This window comes from Cervus elaphus, chromosome 29 (assembly GCF_910594005.1).
Source record: "Cervus elaphus chromosome 29, mCerEla1.1, whole genome shotgun sequence".
In the NCBI taxonomy this organism is placed as follows: domain Eukaryota; kingdom Metazoa; phylum Chordata; class Mammalia; order Artiodactyla; family Cervidae; genus Cervus; species Cervus elaphus.
In genome coordinates this window covers 5942112-5966040 of record NC_057843.1, presented here as the reverse complement: position 1 = coordinate 5966040, position 23929 = coordinate 5942112, and the positions used below count along the sequence as shown (strand labels likewise).

The 23929-nt window shown below is 41.8% G+C and overlaps 1 protein-coding gene across 1 annotated transcript in view; it reads right to left on the bottom strand.

Annotated features, from left to right (window-relative positions):
• The window catches only part of GALNTL6 (polypeptide N-acetylgalactosaminyltransferase like 6), a 1387945-nt gene that overhangs the window by 227360 nt on the left and 1136656 nt on the right, over positions 1 to 23929 (bottom strand). Inside the window, exons 5-6 of the mRNA XM_043891291.1 lie at positions 8185 to 8370; positions 2878 to 3061 (exon numbers count right to left, since the gene is read on the bottom strand). Coding sequence (XP_043747226.1) covers positions 2878 to 3061; positions 8185 to 8370 — 370 coding nt within the window. The remainder of the gene's footprint in view (positions 1 to 2877; positions 3062 to 8184; positions 8371 to 23929) is intronic.

Below are 23929 nucleotides of genomic sequence, written 5' to 3'. Positions count from 1 at the left end.
TCAGTTTTACACTTGCGAGTTTCTCTTCTGCAAATGTTTATAGCCCATGTTTTGATGAAGAAGCAGTATTGATTTTTTTGATGTTAAATTGTGTGAGCTGTTTATATATTTTGGATATTAACCCCTTACTGGCCATTTCACCTGCAAATATTTTATCCCATTCTGTTGGTTGTCTTGTCATTTTGTTGATGGTTTCTTTTGCTGTGCAGAAAAGCTTTTAAGTTTAAGTAGTTCCCACCTGTTTATCTTTGCTTTTATTTCCTTTGCTTTAGGAAATGGATCTAAAAAAATATTGCTGTGACTTATATCAAAGGGTGTTCTGCCTATGTTTTCCTATAGGAATTTTATAGTCTACAGTTTTATAGTCTTACATTTAGGTTTTCAATCCATTTTGAGTTTATTTATTTGTTTGATATGGGCCATGTCCATCTCTTATTATTAGCACTTACAAGCAGTGTGAAAAGTGATCTTAACAAATAAGTGAGATTTACCACATTAATCGTATTGCTTGCCTCAGGTATTACTAAGTATTTGGTTGTGAAGCTGGACTCTATGGGTTCTTTACTTTGGCATTTATTGAGTTTATTTTTGTATATGGTTTTAGAGAATCATACAAATCAACATAAAAAAAAACCAAAAAAACTAATTTAAAAAAGTGGGCAGAAGACCCTAATAAACATTTCTCCACAGAGGAAATACAGATGGCCAACATGCACATGAAAAGATGCTCAACATCACTAATTGTCAGGGAAATGCAAATTAAAACCACAATGAGACATCACTTCACGTCTGTCAGAGTGGCCATAATCAACAAGACCACAGTTAACGAATGTTGACAGAGGTGTGGAGAAAAGGAGGCACTTGCTTGCACACCATTGGTGGGAACGTGAATTGGCGCAGTCACTGCAGAGAACTGGGGGGGTTTCTCAAAAAACTAAGAATAGAACTACCACATGAACTGGCAGTTCCGCTCCTGGGTATGTGTTAAAAACAGACAACAAATAAAAACACCAGTTGTCCAATGTTCACAGCAGAATTATGTATAGTAGCCAAGATATGGAAGCAACCTGTGTCCATCAGTAGGTAAGTGGATCAAGAAGATGTCTCCATGGTATGTGTATGTATATATACAGTAGATGATCTACTCCAGGTCTGTCATTTGGATTGAATTCCCCAAGTTTAAGTTCTGGGAGCGGCTGCTCAGAAACATGACCTTCCTTTATACAGAAGCAGTTCCCAGCAGAGATGGAAAAAAGTGAAAGTGATAGTCACTGAGTCATATCTGACTCTTTACCAACCCTGGATGGTGGCCCACCAGGCTCCTCTGTCCATGGGATTTTTTTTTTTTCCAGGGAAGAGTACTGGAGTGGATTGTCATTTCCTTCTCCAAGGGATCTTCAGGACCCAGGGATAGAACCTGATTCTCCTGCATTGCAGGCAGATCTTTACCATCTGTATATTTTATATCATTCCCTCATACTGTAAACAAAAGTAGAGTAGTTCATTTAAATAATTCTTTAGGGCAGCGACCCCCAAGCTTTTTGGAACCATGGATTCATTTCATGAGAAACAACTTTTCCACAGACCTGGAAAAGGATAGTTTTGGGATGATTCAAGTGCATTACATTTATTGTGCACTTTATTTCTATTATTGTTGTGATACATAATGAGACAGTTATACAACTCACCATAATGCAGAATCAGTGGGGACGTTGAGTTTGTTTTCCTGCAACTAGACGGCCCCATCTGGGGGGTGACAGGAGACAGTGAGAGATGAAGTATATTGCTTATGTCCAGTCTACTCTGAGGTGTCATTTTGGTTGCTGTCCCTGCAGAAACCCTGCTTCACAAAGATAGGATTTTGGAAATGGAAGCAGGCTTTTTGGTGCTTTTGTGGCAATCTAGAATATTCCACCTAGACTTTAAACCAGAAAGTATTGTGATCTGAAGTGGTGTCAAACATAGTTTTAAGGCCGCCATCATTTGTGATCTCAGGTGGCAAAATGCTAGTGATGAGGAGCAGCTGTAAATACAGATGAAGCCTCCCTCACCTGCCCACTGCTCACCTCCTGCCTTGTGACCCAGTTCCTACCAGGTCATGAACCAGTATTTGTTCCTGGCCCAGGGGTTGGGGACTCTTGCCTTAGGGAAAAGCACAAAGAACAGAAGAGTTGATGCTTTCAAATTGTGGCGTTGGAGAAGACTCTTGAGAGTTCCTTGAACTGCAAGAAGATCAAAGTAGTCAATCCTAAGGAAATCAACCCTGAATACTCATTGGAAGGACTGATGCTGAAGCTCCAATACTTTGGCTACCCAATGCGAAGAGCCAACTCCCTGGAAAAGACCCTGATTCTGGGAAAGATTGAGGGCAGGAGGAGAAGGGGGCAACAGAGAATGAGATGATTGGAAGGCGTCACCAACTTGATGGACATGAGTTTGAGCAAACTCTGGGAAATAATGTGGGACAGAGGAGCCTGGTGTGCTGCAGTTCCTGGGGTCACAGAGTCTGGACAAGACTTACCGACTAAACAACAACAACAGGAAAGAACAGAGGGAACTGAAATGAAGAGAGAAGCTCTAAGAGAATATCTGAAAGGGGCTATGCCTCCCTTCTCTTTGCATTTGCTGTGAACTCTTCTTTTTCCTGATTCCATATTGCACATGCCCTCTCATGCTTAGAAAGTTGGAGAATGTACTCTGGTCACCTTATGATTTTGTATACCCTGTGGGTCTGACCTTTCCCCAATGTCTTGTATACTTTTGCCACCTGTTTTATTCCATTTCATTAGAGATAATTGTCCTGGTGGGTCTCCAGTTGACACACACATGCCCCAGTCACCTACCCCCTCCCCCTCAGCTCCCCAGGCTGCTACTCACTCAAAAGGGTCACTGGGGTCCGCCCTCTGCAGCTCTGGTGGGATGGGGATCCTCTTGTAGTACATTTCCCAGTCGAAGGCACCACGCATGGCATCCCCGGCTTGCGCCTCGTACCCAAAGTGATTGTGGTCGATGACGTCGATCATGGGGCAAACAATGGTCTTGTGGTTTAATGCAATTTGGTCTGAAAAGTGAAAGCACAGAGTAGGAAGTGACATGCCTGCCTAGGTCGTCCCTCACTTTTCTGCAAAGAGAAGCACTTCCTCACCCATCGCCCTTGAAGCCTGGTTCCCTGTTGTCTTCAGAGCACTTTGCAGTATCTCTGAATGCTGGGCTTGACGTGCTGGGACCTTGATCAGGTGCAATTAGTGTTGTGGTGTTTACTTTTAAGAAAGTGATGTCCCAGAGAGACCTGGAGAAGTCCATTTAACTCTGCCTCTGTCACATTTCTGCTCTGACCTGTCCCCAATCTGTCATTTTATGGTGCCTCCAACATGCATGAAATATAAACACTCCCTGTGTTCCTTTAAGCATTTGGCTAGAGCCTGCTGAGAGAATACTGGCCTGCTTTCTGGAGCGTCCAAAATGTAAATATTTAACTTCATGGTTTTTTATCATCTAATCTTACAGTGACCCTGATGGCTGTTCCTCTCCTGTCCCCCCAAATGCTGGGAAATGGCACATAGAATTCTTTGCTCTCAGGCTTGCCTGAGATTTCACCAAGTCCTAGTTTTGCTCTGTTGTTGTTGCTACTGTCCTTTAATATAGGCTTTATTCATCAAGGCTATACATTTTTTAGTTAATAAATTTATTTATTTTTAATTGGAGGATAGTTGCTTTATATTATGTTCGTTTATGCCATAGGTCAGCATGAATAACTATCTAGACATACCTATGCCCCTCCCTCCCACCTTCTACTCTGTCCCAGCCCTCTAGGTTGTCACAGAGCATGCGTTTGAGCTCCCTGCATCATATAGCAAATTCTACTTGGCTGTCTATTTTACGCATAGTGATGTATTTTTCAGTGCTATTCTCAATTCTTTCCGCCCGCTCCTTCTCCACTGTGTTCATAAGTTCACTCTTCTCTCATCATATCCAAAAATATATTATCACATCACTGCTGCTACTATTAAATTCTTGTACAACTACTAATATACTTATGCTGTTTCTGTTCCTTTTTTAAATTGGAGAATAACTGCGTTACAGAGTTGCATTGGTTTCTGCGGTACAACTAGGTGGACCAGCACTCTCTCTATACATATATTCCCACCCTCTTGAACCCCCTCCCACCTCCCCATTCCCCACCCCAGGTCATCACAGAGCACACCGCTGAGCGCCCTGTGCCGTCCCCCTGCTCCCCACCAGCTGTCTGTCCTACAGATACATGTGTGCTCAGTTGTGTCTGCCTCATCGCAACTCCACGGACTATAGCCCGCCTGTCTCCTCTGTCCATGGGATTCTCCATGCAGGAATACTGGAATGGGTTGCCATTTCCTCCTCCGGGGGATCTTCTCAACCCCAGGAACTGAACTGGTGTCCCCTACATCACACGCACATCCTTTAACACTGAGCCACCACATGATAGCGTATATGTGTCAGTGCTTATTCACGCTGTTTCTAAACCTCCTAGCAACTCTGTGAAGTGGCTCTAATTATCATTCCCAATTTTCATATGAGGAAACTGGGTGCAAAGAAGTTAAGTAACTTGTCCAAGTTTGCTTGTGTTTTGAGAACACTCACTAGGACGCAATCCCCGCTTAATGGTCCAGTCCTAAAGCCTGGGGTCCGTCCAGTTGGCCGTGGTGCTTCTCTGAGGCAGAAAGGAGACTTATTCTCCAGTTTCAGCCCCAGATTCTCCCTGGTAGTTGTTATTATGCCAGATGTGAACAGCCAGCGCTGGAAACGGCACACACGTGTACTCTGGTTCACCTACAAGAACTACATGTGAAGTATTGTCTTCTCCACAGTGTGTATTTCTTCAATATTTATTATAACAAGCTAATACTGTCAGAGAGGTTGAGCTTTTAAGTGTTAACACCAGCTTTCTGGTTCTTTGGAAGACCTTTGGATGTGGCATGTGGAAAAAAACACAAATATCTTTAAAAGAGAAAAGACGTCGTGGAGAAATAATGAGATCTGACAGCTTCCACATCATTATGACATTATAATGACAGGATAACATTATTACTGTTATCCTGATGACAATAATGAGGAGGACATGGGGATCACAGAATCCTGTGGAAAACCTCCCCTCCAGATCTACCTGCCTTCCATTCACTCACTGATTTGTTCATTCATTCATTCATAGTTTAGTAGTTATTCATGGAGTAGAAGCTACATGCCTGTCACGCTGCGTGGTTCTGGGGGAGCCACAACCACAAAAACCCCTGTGTTCATGAATGGAGCAAAGAGAATCCGCACGCATAGTAGATAACTAAATTACACAGTGTGCTGTGCTGTCCTTAGTCGACTGTCTTGTCCGACTCTTTGCGACCTCATGGACTGGAGCCCACCAGGCTCCTCTGTCCATGGAATTCTCCAGGCAGGAATACTGGAGTGGGCAGCCATTTGCTTCTCTAGTGGACCTTCTCATCTCAGGGATCAAACCCGAATCTCCTGCATTGGCAGGCAGATTCTTTGCCGTTTGAGCCACTAGAGAAGCCTCATATAGTATGCTAGATGGTCATCAATGCGATGGAAAGAAAACAAAACAGGGTAAGGTAAGTGTGGCATGTGGAGAGGGGTGTGATTTTATTTTATTTTTGATTCTTTTAGCTTATTATGTTTGGGTCCTTGTCTTTATCTATTTATTTATTTGCTAGACAAGGGGTTGCAGTCTTAGCTAATGTGCTCCCAGGAGGCCTCAGTGAGCCTAAGGTCACCTTCATCTTGTTTAGTTATTTAGTAGGCAGAGAGACCCCGCCTCCCACCCCCAACACCTTCAGATCAGTCCCCACCAAGGGCTCTCTACACACCCTTTTTCACCCGGGAAAGTCTTACAGTGGGTTTTCTCTTTCACTAAGTGGTGTTTCCCCATAGATGTCTTTGACAGAGGAGACCTTCGCTGCTGTGTCCAAAATATTTCTTCTATCAGCTCTGCTGCTACATGAGTATTAAGGTTTCAGTGATGTTCTTCAATCCAATTCAGAATCAGGTTGACTTACAAGTTCCTTGACCAGGAAGGAGTCCCAAGGTGACCCAAAGAGAATGAATCTGTTAAATTAGCTGTCAGCTTTCCTGTCAAATTTCCTCTCAGCTCTCATCCGGCCGCTCTAGCTCACGGTGAAGGCAGTTTGACTACTTTTTTCTAAGGATTGTGCCTACATTCCAATTTCCTGGGATCAAACAAACAGACTCTTAATGGGAAATTGAAATTCAGGTATAATCCCAGGGTGAGAAATGAACCAAGAAACCGTGTGATTCCACCTGTTTTTTTAAAATTTTTTTCATTTTGAAAGATGTATCAAGACAGTGATAGAGGAAAATAAAAAAAGATAGCAATCCTGAGCTCAGATCATGTCTTAACCATCAGGCCTATAGGAAATGAAATGCTTTAAAGGGAAAAAATGAGTTTCTCTTTATTTTCTGTCTTCCCCCCTCCCCCTCTTTTTAGATGCATAGGAACAATCAGAGCCTTGATAATTGGCTTTTAGGGATTGCTTTGGTTCATAAATAATTAGGCCTTGTGCTGACTTCCTTGCCTATTCAACACCTTACAGGCCAAATTCAGTTTAAGAGAAGCTCATGGCTACTGATGAAGCTTTAAATTGCTATGTCCTTGGACAAGGTACTTTTAATTAAAGGCTCAGAGGATTCTCTGACCATTAGGAGCATAGATACATCCCTGTGGATTAGGGTGGCCAGGCAGTTGTTTGTCAGATAGGGGGTGGATCTGAGATATGGTGGGGCCTTACTTGCTGATCATTTCCTGTTTCAAATTCAACACAGTTTCAATTGATTTCCACCCCACCCACATCTTTTACTAATGGAGCTTTCCCAGTTCTGCCTGAAATCCTGCACAATTGTCAATAGCAAGTGATTCTTTCTGAGGCAGCTATTGCAAAGGCCGATGTTACTTGCTTTAGCTCCAAGACCAGGGATATATTTACAATAAAAGTTGATTTAGTGAAATCTGGAGGCACATAAAAGAACACAATGTGCAGACCAAGATCTTTTTAGAAACACATTTTTTCTCATTTTACAATTTATTCCTTAGCTACGACTGGGCTTTATCTCTGTCTTCATTGTGAAATTAAAGAAATATTAATAGTAATGCTTGGACTCAGTTTCAATAGGTTTTCTAGTTTGAATGCATTTCAGGACTTTGGTGTTTTTAACAGTTCAAGTGTCTGAGAGTCTTCTCATGATCATTTAAGATGTATCACCTGGGGGGCAGCTCTGTGTGTTTGAGGGGTTCTATGTGAATGTAAGGGGTCATATATTTAGGCAGCTAGGCTGGAGCCAGAATGGAAAAGAGAATAGCCTTATAAATCCTGAGAAAATGTCAGAGTGATTACACTGTGACTGTATTCTGGGGGCTGAATGCTTTTTTCATTGCAGCATCAAAGCAAGTGTCAGTTCAGAGATGCTCTCAAGAATTGCAGGAGGGCCGAGATAATGTTGGTGACCTGTGGACTTATTAATGATGTGGAGCTTTACATGACGGTAGTGAATAATGAGGTTTGTTTTTCTCTTAGGAAAATGAGCAGCTCTCATTTCTTAACAATCCTGTAATAATTGGTAAACATTATGTGTGTGTGTGTGTGCGCGCGTGTGCATTTTAACCATACTGTGCTTATGTGTGCTGAGTTGCTTTGGCCATATTCAACTCGTTGCAACTCTGTAGACTGCAGCCCGCCAGGCTCCTCTGTCCATGGGATTTTCCAGGCAAGAATACTGGAGTGGGTTGTCATGGCCTCTTCCAGGGGATCTTCCCGACCCAGGGATCAAACCTGCATCTCTTCCATCACCTGCTTTGGCAGGTGAGTTCTTTAGCAGTAGTGCCACCTGGTAAGCCCACTGTACTTGTGGGTAGTATAATAAACACTTTTTCCTTTTAGTGTTTACTCAGTGAATGTCTAAGATAAGAAATCAAACCTTTTCAAACCAAAGTTAGATTGCATTATCTAAAATGGCAATTTCAGTTGTGGTTTTCTAGTTACCTGTAGTTCCCAGCAATGGTCAATAAGATAGCGTTCAGGGCTCCCGCTGCAAACCCATCGAAGGGGTCTCCAGCCTCCATCAATGGCAGACTAGGTAGAAGCAAACCCCTCCCCGGCCTGGGCCCAGGAGGCTGAGGGCACTCACCGAGGAGCGGGGGCAGCCAGTTGACGTTGACCTCACAGTGGGAGTCGAGGAACGTCAGGACCTCGCCTCTGGCCATGGACGCCCCCAGGAGTCGGGTCCGGATCAGCCCTTCCCTTTTCCTGGTGCGGACGATCCTCACCTTGGAAAACCGAGCCATGTACTCTTCCAGCTTCTCCTTCAAGTGTTCTGGGAAAGAAGACAGACACAGAAGGACACGGAACATTAGCTACAGCAGACCGACTCCAGGGCGTCTGTGCAGAGAGCGTGCTTGCAGAAAGCCGGCTGAGGTCCTCTCTCTCCTCCCTTCCTCCTGAGGGGAGAGACGCGGAAGATCCCTTGCCTAGAGGTCTCTATACTTTATAAGTTCCACTTGTTGTTGTTGTTTAGTCACTCAGTCGTGTCAGGCTCTTTTCGACCCCATGGACTGTAGCCCACCAGGCTCCTCTGTCCATGGGATTCTCCAGGCAAGAATGCTGGAGTGGGTTGCCATTTCCTCCTCCAGGGGACCTTCCCGACCCAGGAATGGAACCTGCATGTCCTGCATCGGCAGGTGGATTCTTTACCGCTGAGCCCCCAGGGAAGCCCACGGGTTCCAGAATGCTCGATAAGATGCAAATACTGCCTTTTGTGTGGACAAGGACCAGCCAGCGCTCCACCCCAAAGTTGCTGTGGGCCTGGGACCCCCCGGGCTGTAGCCTGGCCAGCCTGCACCGAGGTGGGAATCAGCCCTGGGTCCCTGCTGGCCAGGTCAGGTGACCGTTCCAACACATGGGCTTTTGCCAACTAGAGGGCCCTTGCAGCAAGGCTTTGCATAGTGTTCTCTGTATTGAAAATAGTGCATATAAAACCACAGGAAAGAAAAATATACCTCAAACCAACAGAAGGGCTTCCCTGGTGGGTCTAGTGGTGAAGAACCTGACTGCCAAAGCAGGAGACATAAGACACGTGGGTTCAGTCTCTGGGTCCGGAGGATCCCCTGGAGGAGGGCATGGTAACCCACTCCAGTATTCTTGCCTGGAGAATCCCCATGGACAGAGGAGCCTGGTGGGCTACAGTCCATGAGATCACAAAGAGTCGGACACAACAAATAACAGGAACCAGATTTCCTCCCCCGTGCCAGATAATAGCAAACTGGCAAGCAACTTCAGCTCCTGGATTTGGATTTGAATTTGAAGTGGAAAGTGACTGATTTACTGTGAATATTAGATATGGAGAGGGACAAGCAGATGAGATGCTACATAATCATTTTGGACTTGGCTAAGATTTGGAAAAAAAAATTGGAAAGGTTTCTTTGCCTAATTAAAAAAAATGTAAACAAAATGAAATGAGATAACTTATTTATGGAATAAAACATTTCCTACTGGCTGTGATAAAGTACAATTATCTCTCAGGTCTTTTGTATGCCAAAGAAGTGTATTTTGGTAGCTTTCTGTGGGATATGTGCTCATGTAATTGACATCATCTGCTCTCAACCTCCCACATGTAAAACCTTAGGAGGGCTTTCCTGGAGTTTGTAACAAGTAGAGTCTAATATTCATTGAAATAGAATCTTAGCATGCTGTATGTTCTGTAGGTTTCGCTTTCAAACTGTCTCTGCTTGTTTGCAATCAAAGGCAATATTATTATTAAGTCTCCTTCTGTGATTTCTAACAATAGCGGTTCATGGAAGGATTTATGATCTTGCTTTTTTGTTTCTTTTTTGGAGTATTGGCTCGGTGGTAAAGAATCTGCCTACCAATGCAGGAAATTTGAGTTCAGTTCCTGGGTAAGGAAGATCCCCTGGAGAAGGAGATGGCAACCCACTGCAGTATTCTTGCCTGGAGAATCCCATAGACAGAGGAGCCTGGTGGGCTACACTCTGTGGGGTTGCAGAGAGTCAGACATGACTGAGCAACTGAGCACGCAGGCATGGTTGCTTTACAATGTCGTGTTAACTTCTGCTGTGGAGCAAAATGTATCAGCCGCAAGTAGACATATATCCCCTTTTTTGAATTTCCTTCCCATTTAGGTCTTCACAGAGCACTGGGTAGAATTCCTTGCGCTATACAGTAAGTTCTCAGTAGTTTCCTATTGTATACAAAGGATCAATAGTGTATATTGGTCAATCCCAATCTCCCAGTTCATCCCACCCCAACCTCCGTCGCCTGCTTGGTGTCCACAGGTTTGTTCTCTACATCTGTGTCTCTATTCCTACCCTGCAAATAGGTTCATGAGTACCATTTTTCTTGATTCCAAATGTATGAGTTAATATACGGTACTTCTTTTTCTCTGACTTACTTCACTCTGTATGACAGCCTCTAGGTCTGTCCACATCTCTGCAAACCTCCCTGCTCTCCTGTCGATTGTACCACTGTGGGTATCATCTTGACAATCCGACTGCCTTCTCTGCTTAACTCTCTGACCCCCAAGGACTAAAGCAGTCTTTTTTCAAGGGAGAGAGGATTAATTCTTTGTAGCTGCCTATGAGAAAGCACTTCTTTCTAGAATAGATTAGCCTCCCACATGTCCCAAGGCAGAGGGTTGTTAGAAGCAGAGGCTTGTTGGTCACCTGCTAAGGACTGTCCCCACTTGGGCTTGACGCTTCCAAACTTTCTAGTTTATCGGGGACTCTCTGAACCCAGTGGGAGCATCTCTACACGTTGCCTTTCCCTCTCTGTATGTTTTCTGATTCTGTGTATTTTTCATAAAGTCCATTTTAATACACTAAGAAGACTGTCAGGTATGAATGCACTAATCTCAAGGGATTTGACCCCACAGCGAGGCCACTGAATGTTCAAATCAATTCCTCTAATTTGAACTTTGTGGTAATAATTAGGTTGCTTTGCCTCCGAGTAATGACCTAGTTGACTGCCCCTTGGAGGGGTCTGTTTTTTCTTAGTAGTTCAGTTATAGCATTTAATTAACCATAGCTCACCGTGAAGAAGATATTATCCATCTGATTAGCAAATTAGACTCTCATACAAGGAAATTCTTGCGGATGGTGGAGATGCCTTTAATTAAAAACATTTTTCATTTCTTTTGTATGAACAGTTTTGAGATTCATTTCAAAATCTTACTCAAATGATTTTAAACATGCTTTGGTATTACTTAAACACAGCATCTTTGAAGATCCGTTTTGAATTCATTTAATTTAAAGAATGACAGGAGAATTTATGGTATCTTTATAAAAGAGACATTTCTTTTTTGACTAGGAAAATTTGTAGAACCATTAACTTTTTTTTTTTTGGTTGGTGACCCTAGACTAGCAGTGGAAATATTACTGTTAAAATCCACTAAGTGGTACCCTGATGACCTGGAAAAGTTAATATAATTTCAAATATACCAATTTTTGCCCAAGGTTTATGATATCACTGGGAGGCAGTAATGAAATGTTGAGTTATGCTCAAGTGACATTTTGGTGTCTTGCTACTGTCAATATTAAGTACAGCAGTTTTCTGAATGTATTTTCCCTTTTTTACTAGAGATTTCAGTATGCTCCATGAACTTACACATTCATTAGTATATTTATCATTCAGGATAGCAACTAAGTGTTGAAAAAGTTGCCTTCAATGATTTGCAGTCGAGGATCAAGGATGTGAGTTCTAGACCTATTACTCACTGGACCTATATCTTCAGTTAAGTCATTTCAGTTTTCCTCACCTGTGGAATGTGATGTGTGTATGTGTGTTCAGTATCCAACTCTTTGCGACCCCAAGGACTGTGGCCCACCAGGCTCTTCTGTCCATGGAATTTCCCAGGCAAGAATACTGGAGTGGGTTGCCATTCTCTTCTCCAGGGGATCTTCCCAACCCGGGGATCGAATCCACATCTCCTGCTTGGCAGGCAGATTCTTTACCACTGAGCTACCTGGGTAACCATGGAATGTGATGAAAGTGAAAGTGAAAGTGAAGTCGCTCAGTTGCATCCGACTCTGTGCGACTCCACGGACTGTAGCCCGCCAAGCTCCTCTGTCTATGGGATTTTCCAGGCAAGAATACTGGAGTGGGTTGCCATTTCCTTCTCCAGGAGATCTTCCCAATCCAGGGATTGAACCCAGGTCTCCCACATTCTAGGCAGATGGTTTACCATCTGAGCCACCAGGGAAGGCATGGAATGTGATGAGTTGATCTTAAATATCCCTTCCAGTTCTATGATTCTGTGATTTCCCTTGTCATGTTTTACTTATGCTATAGATCTAGTCTATCAAGTATTTCATTTTTCCTAAAACGCATCCTAGAGATTGGCCTTCCAGTGTTTCTTTGGGTCACATGTCACATTGAAAAGCAAGAATCAACTCAAGATAAAGCCAACATGTATCAGAGGTTTAGTCAAAAAGCAAATGCCATGTCTTGTCTTTGGGCAACACAGTATCTGTCTGGTCTCCCCCAGCTCCCTGTCTTCAAGACTGTCCCTGGTGTCAAAAATCATGACTTCGAAGCACTCTCAGTTCATCAAAGATTTAGGTCTGTTCAATAAATTAAAGTGAAAGTTGCTCAGTCATGTCCGACTCTTTGCGACCCCATAGACTATATAGTCCATGAAATTCTCCAGGCAAGAATACTGGAGTAGGTATTATGCTTATTATGTTGGGAAAATATAGTAGCAGAATTTAGACAGCTTTCTGGTCTACCTTTGAGCGATTGTCCCCAAGGCGTAGGAAATCTAAGTGACCAGGAGTGTTACAGAGCAAGGTCTGAGTTTCCTGAGTGGAGAACTCACCAGAGGCTGGACAAACAGCTGCCCTGGGCTCAGCAGGTTCCTTCTCCTTTGAATCCCCTAATTTAATATCAAGGAGAGAGCAGGAGGGGTAGGAGACCCAAGTGACCTGGAGATATGGGTTCTATGTCTAAATACATACTATGAAGCTGACATTTCTTTGATGTTTATACTTTGGTGTTGGTAGAGTATAGCAGCGTGCGTTTGTGCCTGCTAAGTTGCTTCAGTCATGTCCTACTCTTAGTGACCTATGGATTATAGCTCACCCAGCTCCTCTCTCCATGGGATTCTCCAGGCAAGAATATGGAGTGGGTTGCCATTTCCTCCTCCAGGAAATCTTCCCGACCCAGGGATTGAAATAGAGTCTCCTGTGTCTCCTGCATTGGCAGGTGGGTTGTTTACCACTAGCGCCATCTGGGAAGCCCACTGGTTATTGTGGATGGTGACTAGTGATAAATTCTGAACTGGAATGTGTCATAAACACATAGAAATATATATACCTTTCTGGTTCCTTCTTTCACCACAAGACTATACTCTTACGTATTTTGGATAATTTGAGGTCTTATCACAGTGACAAGAAGTGCTTCACAATTAGAGACTAGAGGATATCCTTCCTCTTCTCAATATACTTGACACATGTTGTGTGTATATTTTAACCCAAAGTGACAGTGTTAAGGATAACTGTCTACTTAGCATATAGAAACTTTTTCTATATTCTCTAGGCAAGAGAAATGTACAGATTTTATGTCTCCAGTTAACTCCAGAAAGCTGTCAATCTCTTGATGTCCTGGTGGACCACACTAAATATGTCCCCTTTCATAGCATTCACATACAGACACTTCATATTATCTCAGGAGCACAAAAAATTCAACCAAGAACTTAAAAGAATTGCTGGAACTGTATCCAATTCCTTCTTTTATGATTTTGACTGAGTTCTGTCTCCGGATGTCTTATTTTCTATTCTTTTAATATGCAGGTCACCTGGGAAATAGCTGTTGTTGTGGTTTAGTCACTGAGTCGTGTCTGACTCTTTGTGACCCCAGGGACTGCAGCACGCCAGGCTCCTCTGCCCGTGGGATTTTCCAGGCAAGAACACTGGAGTGGGTTGCATCTCTCAATGTCTTATTTTCTATTCTTTTAATATACATAGCATCTTCAGTCACTTGGGAAATAGCTGGGACACTGAAATGAATAGACCACATATATTCCAGCTACTGTTAAAAAAAAGAGGATTAGAAAGTTACCCTTTACAACCTCTAACAAACTAATGGACCCAACTAACATCACAGAAGGAACCAGATCACTTGTTCTGTGCTTCCTGGTGAGGAAACATGTCACTGCCTCTTTCTTGGCAAAGTATTGAATCTGAGTTTGATCATGCCTTTAGATCTAACTATCAGCTTATAGGAACTAAAAGATTGATGAATTTGTGAAATAGAACATCTGGGAGATAACTAGCAAAATCGAAACTCTAGAAATTTCTCCAACACAAATGGCTTGACTTCTTCAACAAAAGAAGAAAAGAAATGGAAAGAGAACCCTAAAGATTGTGTGTATATGTGTCTGACTCTTGGGACCCCACAGACTGTAGCCTGCCAGGTTCCTCTGTCCATGGAATTTTCCAGGCAAGAAGACTGGTGTGGGTTGTCATTTCCTCCTCCAGGGGATCTTCCCAACCCAGCGATTGAAACTGCATCTCTTGTGTCTCTTGCTTTGGCAGATGGGTTTTTTTCCACTAGTGTTACCACCATTGCCACCTGGGAAACCCCCTAAAGATTAAAATATACTTAAGAAAGAGAATGGATGTTCCAGAGGGAGGGGATATGTATGTGTATATATATATACATATACATATATATATATATAATTATGACTGATTTGTGTTGTTGTATGGCAGAAACCAATACAACATTGTAAAGTAATTTTCCACCAATTAAAAAAAGTTAACAGGAAAAAAAAAGAAATATATCAAAGGAGAGGGCCCAATGTGGATCCTGATTCAATGATACAGTTGAGAAAGAAAACATCAGCCCATCCCCCAGGTCTGGGCAGTGGTCTGACCCTCACGGCCAGCCCGTCATCTGGGTCTGCTGGACATAACCATCTTGGTGACGGTCAGTGTGCAGCGAGGTCAGTCTGAGACCATGATAAAGTAAGACAGAAACAAGATCACTGTGAAACCCACGGATACCAAATGTTTCCGTTTCAGCTAAAATGTGTGGTTTCTAATTGTTTGTTGTTGTTGTGGAATGGATTTGAGATTCTCCCCCCATGAGAATCCTTGTTGTAGTTTAGTCACTCAGTTGTGTCTGGCTCTTTGTGACCCCATGGACTGCAGCATGCCGGGATTCCTTGTCCTCCACCATCTCCTGGAGTTTGCTCAAACTCGTGTCCATTGAGTCGAAGATGGCAACCAACCATCTCATCCTCTGTCCTCCTCCCCTCAATCTTTCCCAGCATCAGGATACTTCCAGTGAGTCAGCTCTTCACATCATGTGGCCAAAGTTTTGGAACTTCAGCTTTAGCATCAGTCCTTCCAATGAATATTCAGGGTTGATTTCCTTAAGGATTGACTGGTTTGATCTCTTGAGAGTCCTTGATTTCACGCAATCATGGGAGGATAGAGTTGGACACTGTTCTTTAGGGTCCTTTATGTTTCTGCATCTTTTGTGAATAAGGTCTACCATTTGTTCTGGGTTATCTTTTCAAGGGTGTTTATACAGTGAACAGATAGGGAATACAGAGATCTGCATTTCTCTCAGGAACAAAATGCCATTTTATTTATAGCCCCAGAAGGTGGAGATAGTGTTCCCCTTGCTTGCCTGCTGCCCATTATACAAGATTTCAGTTCCATCGGTTCGGAGAGGAGGGAAGGCCACCGATGAAGGACTTGTAACCTCACATGAAAGTTTTAGAGTTTCTGACCGGAAAACTCTCCTTCTGTAGAGAGGAGTCTAGCAGAGCACAAGTTGGTAATTACACATGCCTGGCTGTCCTGTTCTTACCTGTGGAACCGCCCACCTCTGGCTCCACTGAGCTCCACCCCACCACTCACTGATCTCTTATGAGTCTCTCCTCTTTTTACTTCCTTTTTGTGCCTGAAAATATAACATCTCTGACATCACATGCACATTTCATAGTGGGAAACAATGAGCTGTGTTTACCTGGAGAATTCTGATAATTGTCTGTGACCTTCCCTTAGGCCCTACATTCCCGCATAGAGAACAGGAATGAGGCGGCTTCCCTGGCGGTCCTGTGGTTAAGACATTCCCTTCCAGTGCAGGGGATGTGGGTTCAATCCCCGGTCAAGGAACTAAGATCACACATGCCTTGCAGGTCAAAAAACCAAAACATAAAGCAGAAGCAATATTGTAACAAATTCAAGAAAGATTTTAAAGATGCTCCACATGAAATAATATCTTAAAAATAAAAAGAGGAATGAAATACCTTTCAGCTTAGGATCTCCTCTTGGGAGGTCAGGTAATCTGGACACCTCACAGCTTCCTTGGGGTCCTCTTTCTGTCCCAATTTCTCTCTCTCTCTCTCTTCCTCTCCCTCTTTCATCATTTGTTTAATGAGCAACTGAATTATGTATTTTCAGGATAGCTTTAAATGTGTGATGTACTCAGAGTCACACAAAAGAAATGCCACAACATCTGTTCTTGCACTCAGGGCATGGCCACAGTGGAGTAGTTACAGTGGTAGACTCAGTACCCAGATTTAATTATTCACAGAGAGCATCCTTCTCCATGGTGAGGACTATAAATGGCTTTACAGTCTTCTCTCTGGGAAATGCTCCTATATCAAAGACTGTGTGTCTAATACCTTAGGAATCAAGGCCCCCAAAGTGAAAAAAACTATAGGTGCCACATACATAAAAGGATTAAGGACATTTTCAGAAAAAGCACAATGTGTAAAAGGAAGAGAGAGGGGAAAAAAGAGAAATTCATAGTTAAAATATTTACTTTCTTCATTTTTAAAATTTTAGAGTATGTTCTCTTAGAATGATTTTTGCAAGATGGTGAGAAATAGATTTTCAGGTGGCTCAGTGGTAAAAAATCCACCTGCCAATGCAGGAGACGCAGGTTCCATCTCTGGGTTGGGAAGATCCCCTGGAGGAGGAAATGGCAATCCACTCCAGTATTCTTGCCTGGAAAATCCCATGGACAGAGGAGCCTGGTGGGCTACAGTCCATGGGGCTGCAAAGAGTCAGACATGAATGAGTGACAGCTCAAATAACAGACTACTCCATACAAAATGTTTTGGCATTGGGTGATAGCCTGAAAACTGCCTGACCCAATGTGCACATGCATGAATACAAATGTTGCCTATAGTTGTGTTGCACCTTTTATTTCAGTTCATTTGTCACACGTTTGATTTGTACATTCATTGCTTATTCCAGTTTTGAATAATGTTAACTAATGTATATTTAGTTATAGCAGAAATATTTGTATTCTCTTTTTCCTTTTCCACAGTCTTTTCCTTAGGACTGTTTAAAAACTGGTCTTGTCTGATGTTTCAAGTATTTCTTAACTAATATTTAGATTATATATTTTTCTAAGCATTTTATTTTATTTTAATTTTTATTGGAGTGTAGTTGATTTACAATGTTGTATTAGTTTCGGGTGAACAGCAAAGTGAATCAGTTTATACATATATCCACTCTTTTTTAGATTCTTTTTGCATATAGTCCATTACAGAGTGCTGAGCAGAGTTCCTTGGGCTGTACAGTAGGCCCTTGTTAGTTATATATTTTATGTATAGCAGTGTGTATATATCAATCCCAATCTCCCAATTTATTATCCCCCCCATTCCCTGGTAACCAGCCATATTTGCTTTTTACATCCGTGACTCTATTTCTGATTTGTAAACAAGTTCATTTGTACCCTCCCATTCCTTCTCAGATACCTCATATACACAATATATGTGATATTTGTCTTTCTCTGCCTGACTTACTTACTTCAGTATGATAATGTCTATGCCCATCTATTCTAAGCATTTTATAGTTTTCAAAAGTCATTGCAATTAAAGGGCTTCTGTGAATGAATACATGTGACATAATCTGAATCTAAAATTTATAGTTAGTAACTGTTCTGTTTTTATGAACCTAGAATGAGAACTGTATTTTCTCTACATCAGGCAATATAAAATTTACTGAAATCCAAGATTATTTTCCTTATATGATTCATTCTAATATTGTAACTTTGGCCTCAAATAAAAACAGTGTGAGTGGAAACTGGGTAAAATTCAGGTCTTTCTATGAAATATTTTTGCTGAGTATTTTGACCTCCCTACAAATTGATGCATTTTAATGCAGCATAAAAATTTCTGCTTTTTAATACTTCAGTAGTTTTACTTCATTTTAAACATCCTATATATTGTAAGGAATAGTTTATATAGTTGATAAGTTTTCATTTGTACTGAGTACGTGATAATTCGGTCTAAATGCACAAATGTAAAAGTGCATTACTGTCAGAATTACAAAAAGTCTTTGGTTCAGTGTTGTACTGTTTAGCCTGCAAATATTTAAGAATTTTGCCAAAAATAGTGTTAGGCTTTAGTCTGTAAATATTAGAGAATGGTTTAATCCTAGAAGAAACATTACACACAATGCACTGTTTTAAATAAAAAGCCTATATAAATATCATTTGAATTATCAGTATTGACACAGGAGAAAAAAAATCTCTAAGCTCATCTAGATCATTTCTTCTTTTCACCTATTTAGTGTTTTAAAAAACTGTGGTGAGATGCACATAACATAAAATTTACCATCTTAACTATTTTTAGTGTACAGTTCAGTCCAGCAGGGTTAAGTATATTCAAAATGCTTGTCCAATTCAGCCACAGATCATTTGATGTTGCAAACTAAAACTCTATACCCATTAAATAGGAGAGGTCCCTATTTCCCCATCTCCCCAGCCCTTGGAAACTACAAGTCTACTCTCTGTTCCTATGTGTGTGATGACTCTAAATGCCTAATATAACTGGAGCTTACAGTATTTGCCATTTTGTTACTGGCTTATTTTATTCAGTATAATGTTCTCAAGGTTCACCTGTGTTGTAGCCATCAGAAGTTCCTTTCTTTTCTAAGGCTGAGTAATATTGAATTGTATGTATTAGACCCCATTTTCTTTATCCTTTCTTTTGTTAATGGGCATTGGGTGGTTTCTACTTTTTGTCTAAAGTGAATAATGCAGCTATGGACCTGCCTGCCTGCTGAGTTGCTCAGTAAGTCAGACTCTGTGACCCCGGTGGGCTGTAGCCCGCCAGGCTCCTCTGTCCATGGGGATTCTCCAGGAAAGACTACTGGAGTGGGTTGCCGTGACCTCCTCCAGGGATCTTTCCCACCTTCCCAGCCCAGGGATAGCACCCGGGTCGCCTGCACTGCAAGCGGGTTCTTTAAGGTCTGAACCACCTGGGAGCTGATTTACATGAATCTCTGCAACAAATTCTCTCTGCAATAGCCAGCCTCTTCTAGTCTTAGGCTTGAGGCCTGAAGGCTGAATCCAGGGACCCCCAGGCCTCTGCCCTCTCTCAGCCTAAGCTGTCAGTTCTATCAGGCAGCTAAAGACCACTTTGTATTTAACCATCTTAGTTAATTAGTCTCCTCATAGTTATCAGTACGTCTTTTATGTATCTTCTCCTTCTTCCAAAAAAGCTCAACACTTAGCTGTCAATGATTCCCTTAATCTTGAACCTGTCAAAAATGCACATTTTATAAGATAATTTGTCTTGAGACATGAAGCTTTAAAAAATAAATGTAGACAAGAAAAAAAAAATCAAGAGAACCAGTGTATGTATACTTTTTGTTTCTAAAGTCCTTAAGGTAAAAGACCCATTCATAAATTTCACACTTTTTCAGCCACATCAACGACTTCTTAATACATTTTGCAGAATGCCAGGTTATGTGACATTAAGTTGATCATTTTCTATTCCAACATTAATGCTAATTAGTGATTTATTTGCACGCTCATATGCATTCATTGGATAAGCACCTGTTCTGTGAGCTGTTGACTCCTAATGACAATCTTTAAAAATTGGGACTAAGTGATTTTGTCATCAAAATAATGATTTCCTGTAATGTGTATTCCTAATATAAAAATCAGGATGAGAAATAAAAACTCTGGGCATTTAAATGATTCTCAGGTAATGTGAGCCCATCAACAAGGCTGGTGATAGAGGGACATCACTGTCTTCCAAGGAAATCAGATGCCATGAGCATCAAATCAGCAGGCTACGTGAAATGACCTCTGAATCCAAGGGATTTAAAATTCATTGAGGCAATTTTTAAGAAAACTCAAAGTTATATTAATAAATAACAAACAAAGCCAAAGCCAGGATGCTTGAAAAAGGGAGAAACTAATCTTTAGCTAGTGAAAAAGCATACAATTCAGGAAATGTGTGTGTTCGGTTGCTCAGTCATGCCCAACTCTTTCAACCCCGTGGTTTGTAGCCCCCCAGACTCCTCTGTCAATGGGAGTCTCCAGGTAAGAATACTGGGGAGAGCTGCCATGCTCTCCTGCAGGGGATCTTCCCGGACCTGGGTTCGAACCCATATCTTCTGTGTCTCCTACGTTGGCAGGTGGATTCTCACCACTAGCACCACCTGGGAAGCCCAGAATTCAGGTAGGACAAGAAACAAAAAAAAGACAAACCTTAAGATCCCACATACCAGCACAGATATTAAATCTGAGGAATAAAATCTCCACCCTTTTGAAAGCACTTTTTTTTTTCTTTTTTAAGAAAAATGTTGTTATTTTTGGCTGTGCTGGGTCTGTGTTGCTGTGTGCAGGCTTTCTCTCATTGCAGAGAGTGGGAGCTGCCCTTCACTGAGGAGCACAGGCTCCAGGCATTTGGGCTCCAGTAGTTGTGGCCCATGGGCTTAGTTGTCCTGCGGCATGTGGAATATTCCTAGACCAGGGGTCCAACCCTTGTCCCCTGAATTGGCAGGAGGATTCCTAACCACTGGATCACCAGGGAAGTCCCTAAAAGCACTTTCAGTTCTGCATTTCTTTGAGAAAAACCTGGTGTAATTCACACATACATACTACAAACCATTGTGTTCTTTAGTTCCTCTGAAGCATCTCTTGGCATTACTGGGTAGCAATATTATATGGGTTGAGTTATAGGGACCTGTAACCTCAAATTATCCTGTGTGTGAGTAATTGAATAATGTCACCCGATAACTGTCAAAGCATCCGTAAAGACCTGTGGGGTTTGGCTTGACTTCACCACAGATGAAGACAAATTGGATAGAATCCCTCTCAATAGTTAGGGTGAGAAAAATGCGATGTCAAAATTTCAATTTAGATGAGACCAGAGCTAAATTAAATATCTGGGAATTGGTGCTGTTCCCAAGGCTCACAAGACCCTCAGTTCCTAACAATATTCTTGTTCTGCAATATAGGAGGAGGCGTGCAGGAAACGAGCTGTCTGCCCTTGTTGAGGAAAATTGACCTGCTCAAGGTACGTCCTCCCAAAGAATTGCTCCATTTCTTGATAATACTATTACAGAATGAAAAGGAGAGGGATCATATGAAATACTGTCTTGGCTTAGAATTGAAAAAAAGAAAATATGAAGAGGACCAAAAATGTGTCTCATGTCCTTGAATGAAAAGAACCAGTAGAATAAGTAGCAAAATATGACAAGTTAAATGTATGGAAATGTATAGTAACAGTATATACATTTATTGAGTGCTTATCATTTCTATTCTGAGATATATTCATGTGTTAATTTATTAAATCCTCATTTTTTACTGATGAGAACAATGATATTCATAGGTCAGAAAGGTTAAGAAATTTGCCCAAGATCATACATTAAAGGGAGCCTGAAATATTGTAAGAACTCAATAAATGTCTGTGATTATATGTCAAAAGTGAAAACTGAAAGTGAAAGTTCCTCAATTGTGTCTGACTCTTTGTGACCCCTTGGACTATACAGTCCGTGGAATTCTCCAGGCCAGAATACTGGAGTTGGTAGCCTTTCCCTTCTCTAGGGGGTCTTCCCAACCCAGGGATCGAACCCAGGTCTCCCACTCTGCAGGTGGATTCTTTATCAGCTGAGTCACAAGGGAAGCCTGATTATAGGGCAAGAGGAAAAGAAAAAGTTGAACCCAAATGTATCCAGTAGGAATCTTTTACATACAAGGGAATTTAATGCAGGGAATTGGATGTTTACGGTAATATGTATGATTATTATAGAAGACCTGTAAAATTGAGGAAAGTGGAAAGAAGGGGAGAAAATCAATAAAAATATACCACTCAGTCACTGTTTTTTTTTTTTTTTTTAAATAGCTCCCCTGCTTTATTTGTTTATTTTTAAGTAGGGATACAGCTGCTTAATAATATTTTATTGATTTCTGTTGTACAACGAAGATTATCAGCTATATATATATACGTTTCCTCTCCCTCTTGGGCCTCCCTCCCAACCCCACGCTCATCAATCACTGCTAATAAGCCAGACAGAGAAAGCCAAATACTGCGTGGTATTAAAGCTGAATGTGGTCTGAGGATCTAATATAGAACACGGTGACTGTTGTTGACAACACTGTGTTGTATAATTGAAATGTGCTAAGACAGTAGAATGTAAATATTCTCACCAAATACCTACACTTTGATGGATATCCTAAGCCAACATTCAAGTACATCAAATCACCAACTTTTATACTTTAAATGTCTTACAGTTTTATTTGTCAATTATACCGACTCAGTGGACATAAGCTTCACTAGTAGCTCAGCTGGTAAAGAATCCACCTACAATGCCGGAGACCTGGGTTCGATTCCTGGTTTGGGAAGATCTGCTGAAAAAGAGATAGGTTACCCACTGCAGTATTCTTGGGCTTCCCCAGTGGCTCAGCTGGTAAAGAATCCACCTGAAATGTGGGAGACCTGGGTTTGATCCTTGAGTTGGGAAGATTCCCTGGAGAAGGGACTGGCTAAACTGGCTACCCCCTCCAGTATTCTGGCCTGGAGAATTCCATGGACTGTAGAGTCCATGGGGTTCCAAAGAGTCGGACATGACTGAGTGACTTTCAGTTGCACTTTCAATGGACATGAATTTGAACAAACTCTGGGAGATAGTGAAAGATAGGGGAACCTGACGTGCTGCAGTCCACGGGGGTCACAAAGAGTCAGACACTACTTAGCAACCGAACAACAACAACGGCAATAAAGCTGAGGAAAAAAAAAATCCCGGCTCACATTTTCCTTTATCTTTTGTGCTTCTATTTAGAGCCTACTTGTTCTTCTGAATCTAACACTGAAATTTTCCATGTTCTTACCTTGAAATATTGTTTTAAATGTGCAGTCACTTTTCCATATTGTTGGTTTACATGATTACAGGTGTGACTATTATAAATAATATATAATGAATATTTTGTGAATAAGTGTATTCTGAAGCTACGGTTGTCCTTAGAAGAAATTCCAAGACCTGGAACCAGTGCTTCATAGGGTAGGAGCCTGTTGAAGTGAAAGGCTGTGTAAACTTATCTCATTAGAATAGACAGAAAATCTGTCTTCATTGGCTGTGGAAGCCAAAGCATTTGGAGGAGCCACGGGGACTTCAATGGCCGTAAAATTCGTTCTCTTCTTTGTTGAAGATCTCCAAACTGCCAGCACCTTCCCCCTTCTCTCCTGATAAGGAGAATGAACTATATGGGCACGCATGTCAGGCCAGCCTCTCCCCTCGGGCCCTGATACTGTCCTCCCTCCTCTGCTCACAAGCGTGGCTCTGTAGCCATCCGGTCTCCTTCTTGCACCTTCATCTTTGGTCCTTTACTAAGTCATTCAATCTTGAAGCCAAAAACATTACGAAACCCCTTTTTAAAATTGCAGTATAGCCAATTAACAACATTGTGGAAAAGTGGAAGCAGTGACAGATTTTACTTTCTTGGGCTCCAAAATCACTGCGGATGGTGACTGCAGTCATGAAATTAAAAGATGCTTGTTCCTTGGAAGGAAAGCAATGACAAACCTAGATAGCATATTAAAAAGCAGAGACATTACTTTGCCGACAAAGGTCTGTCTAGTCAAAACTATGGTTTTTCCAGCA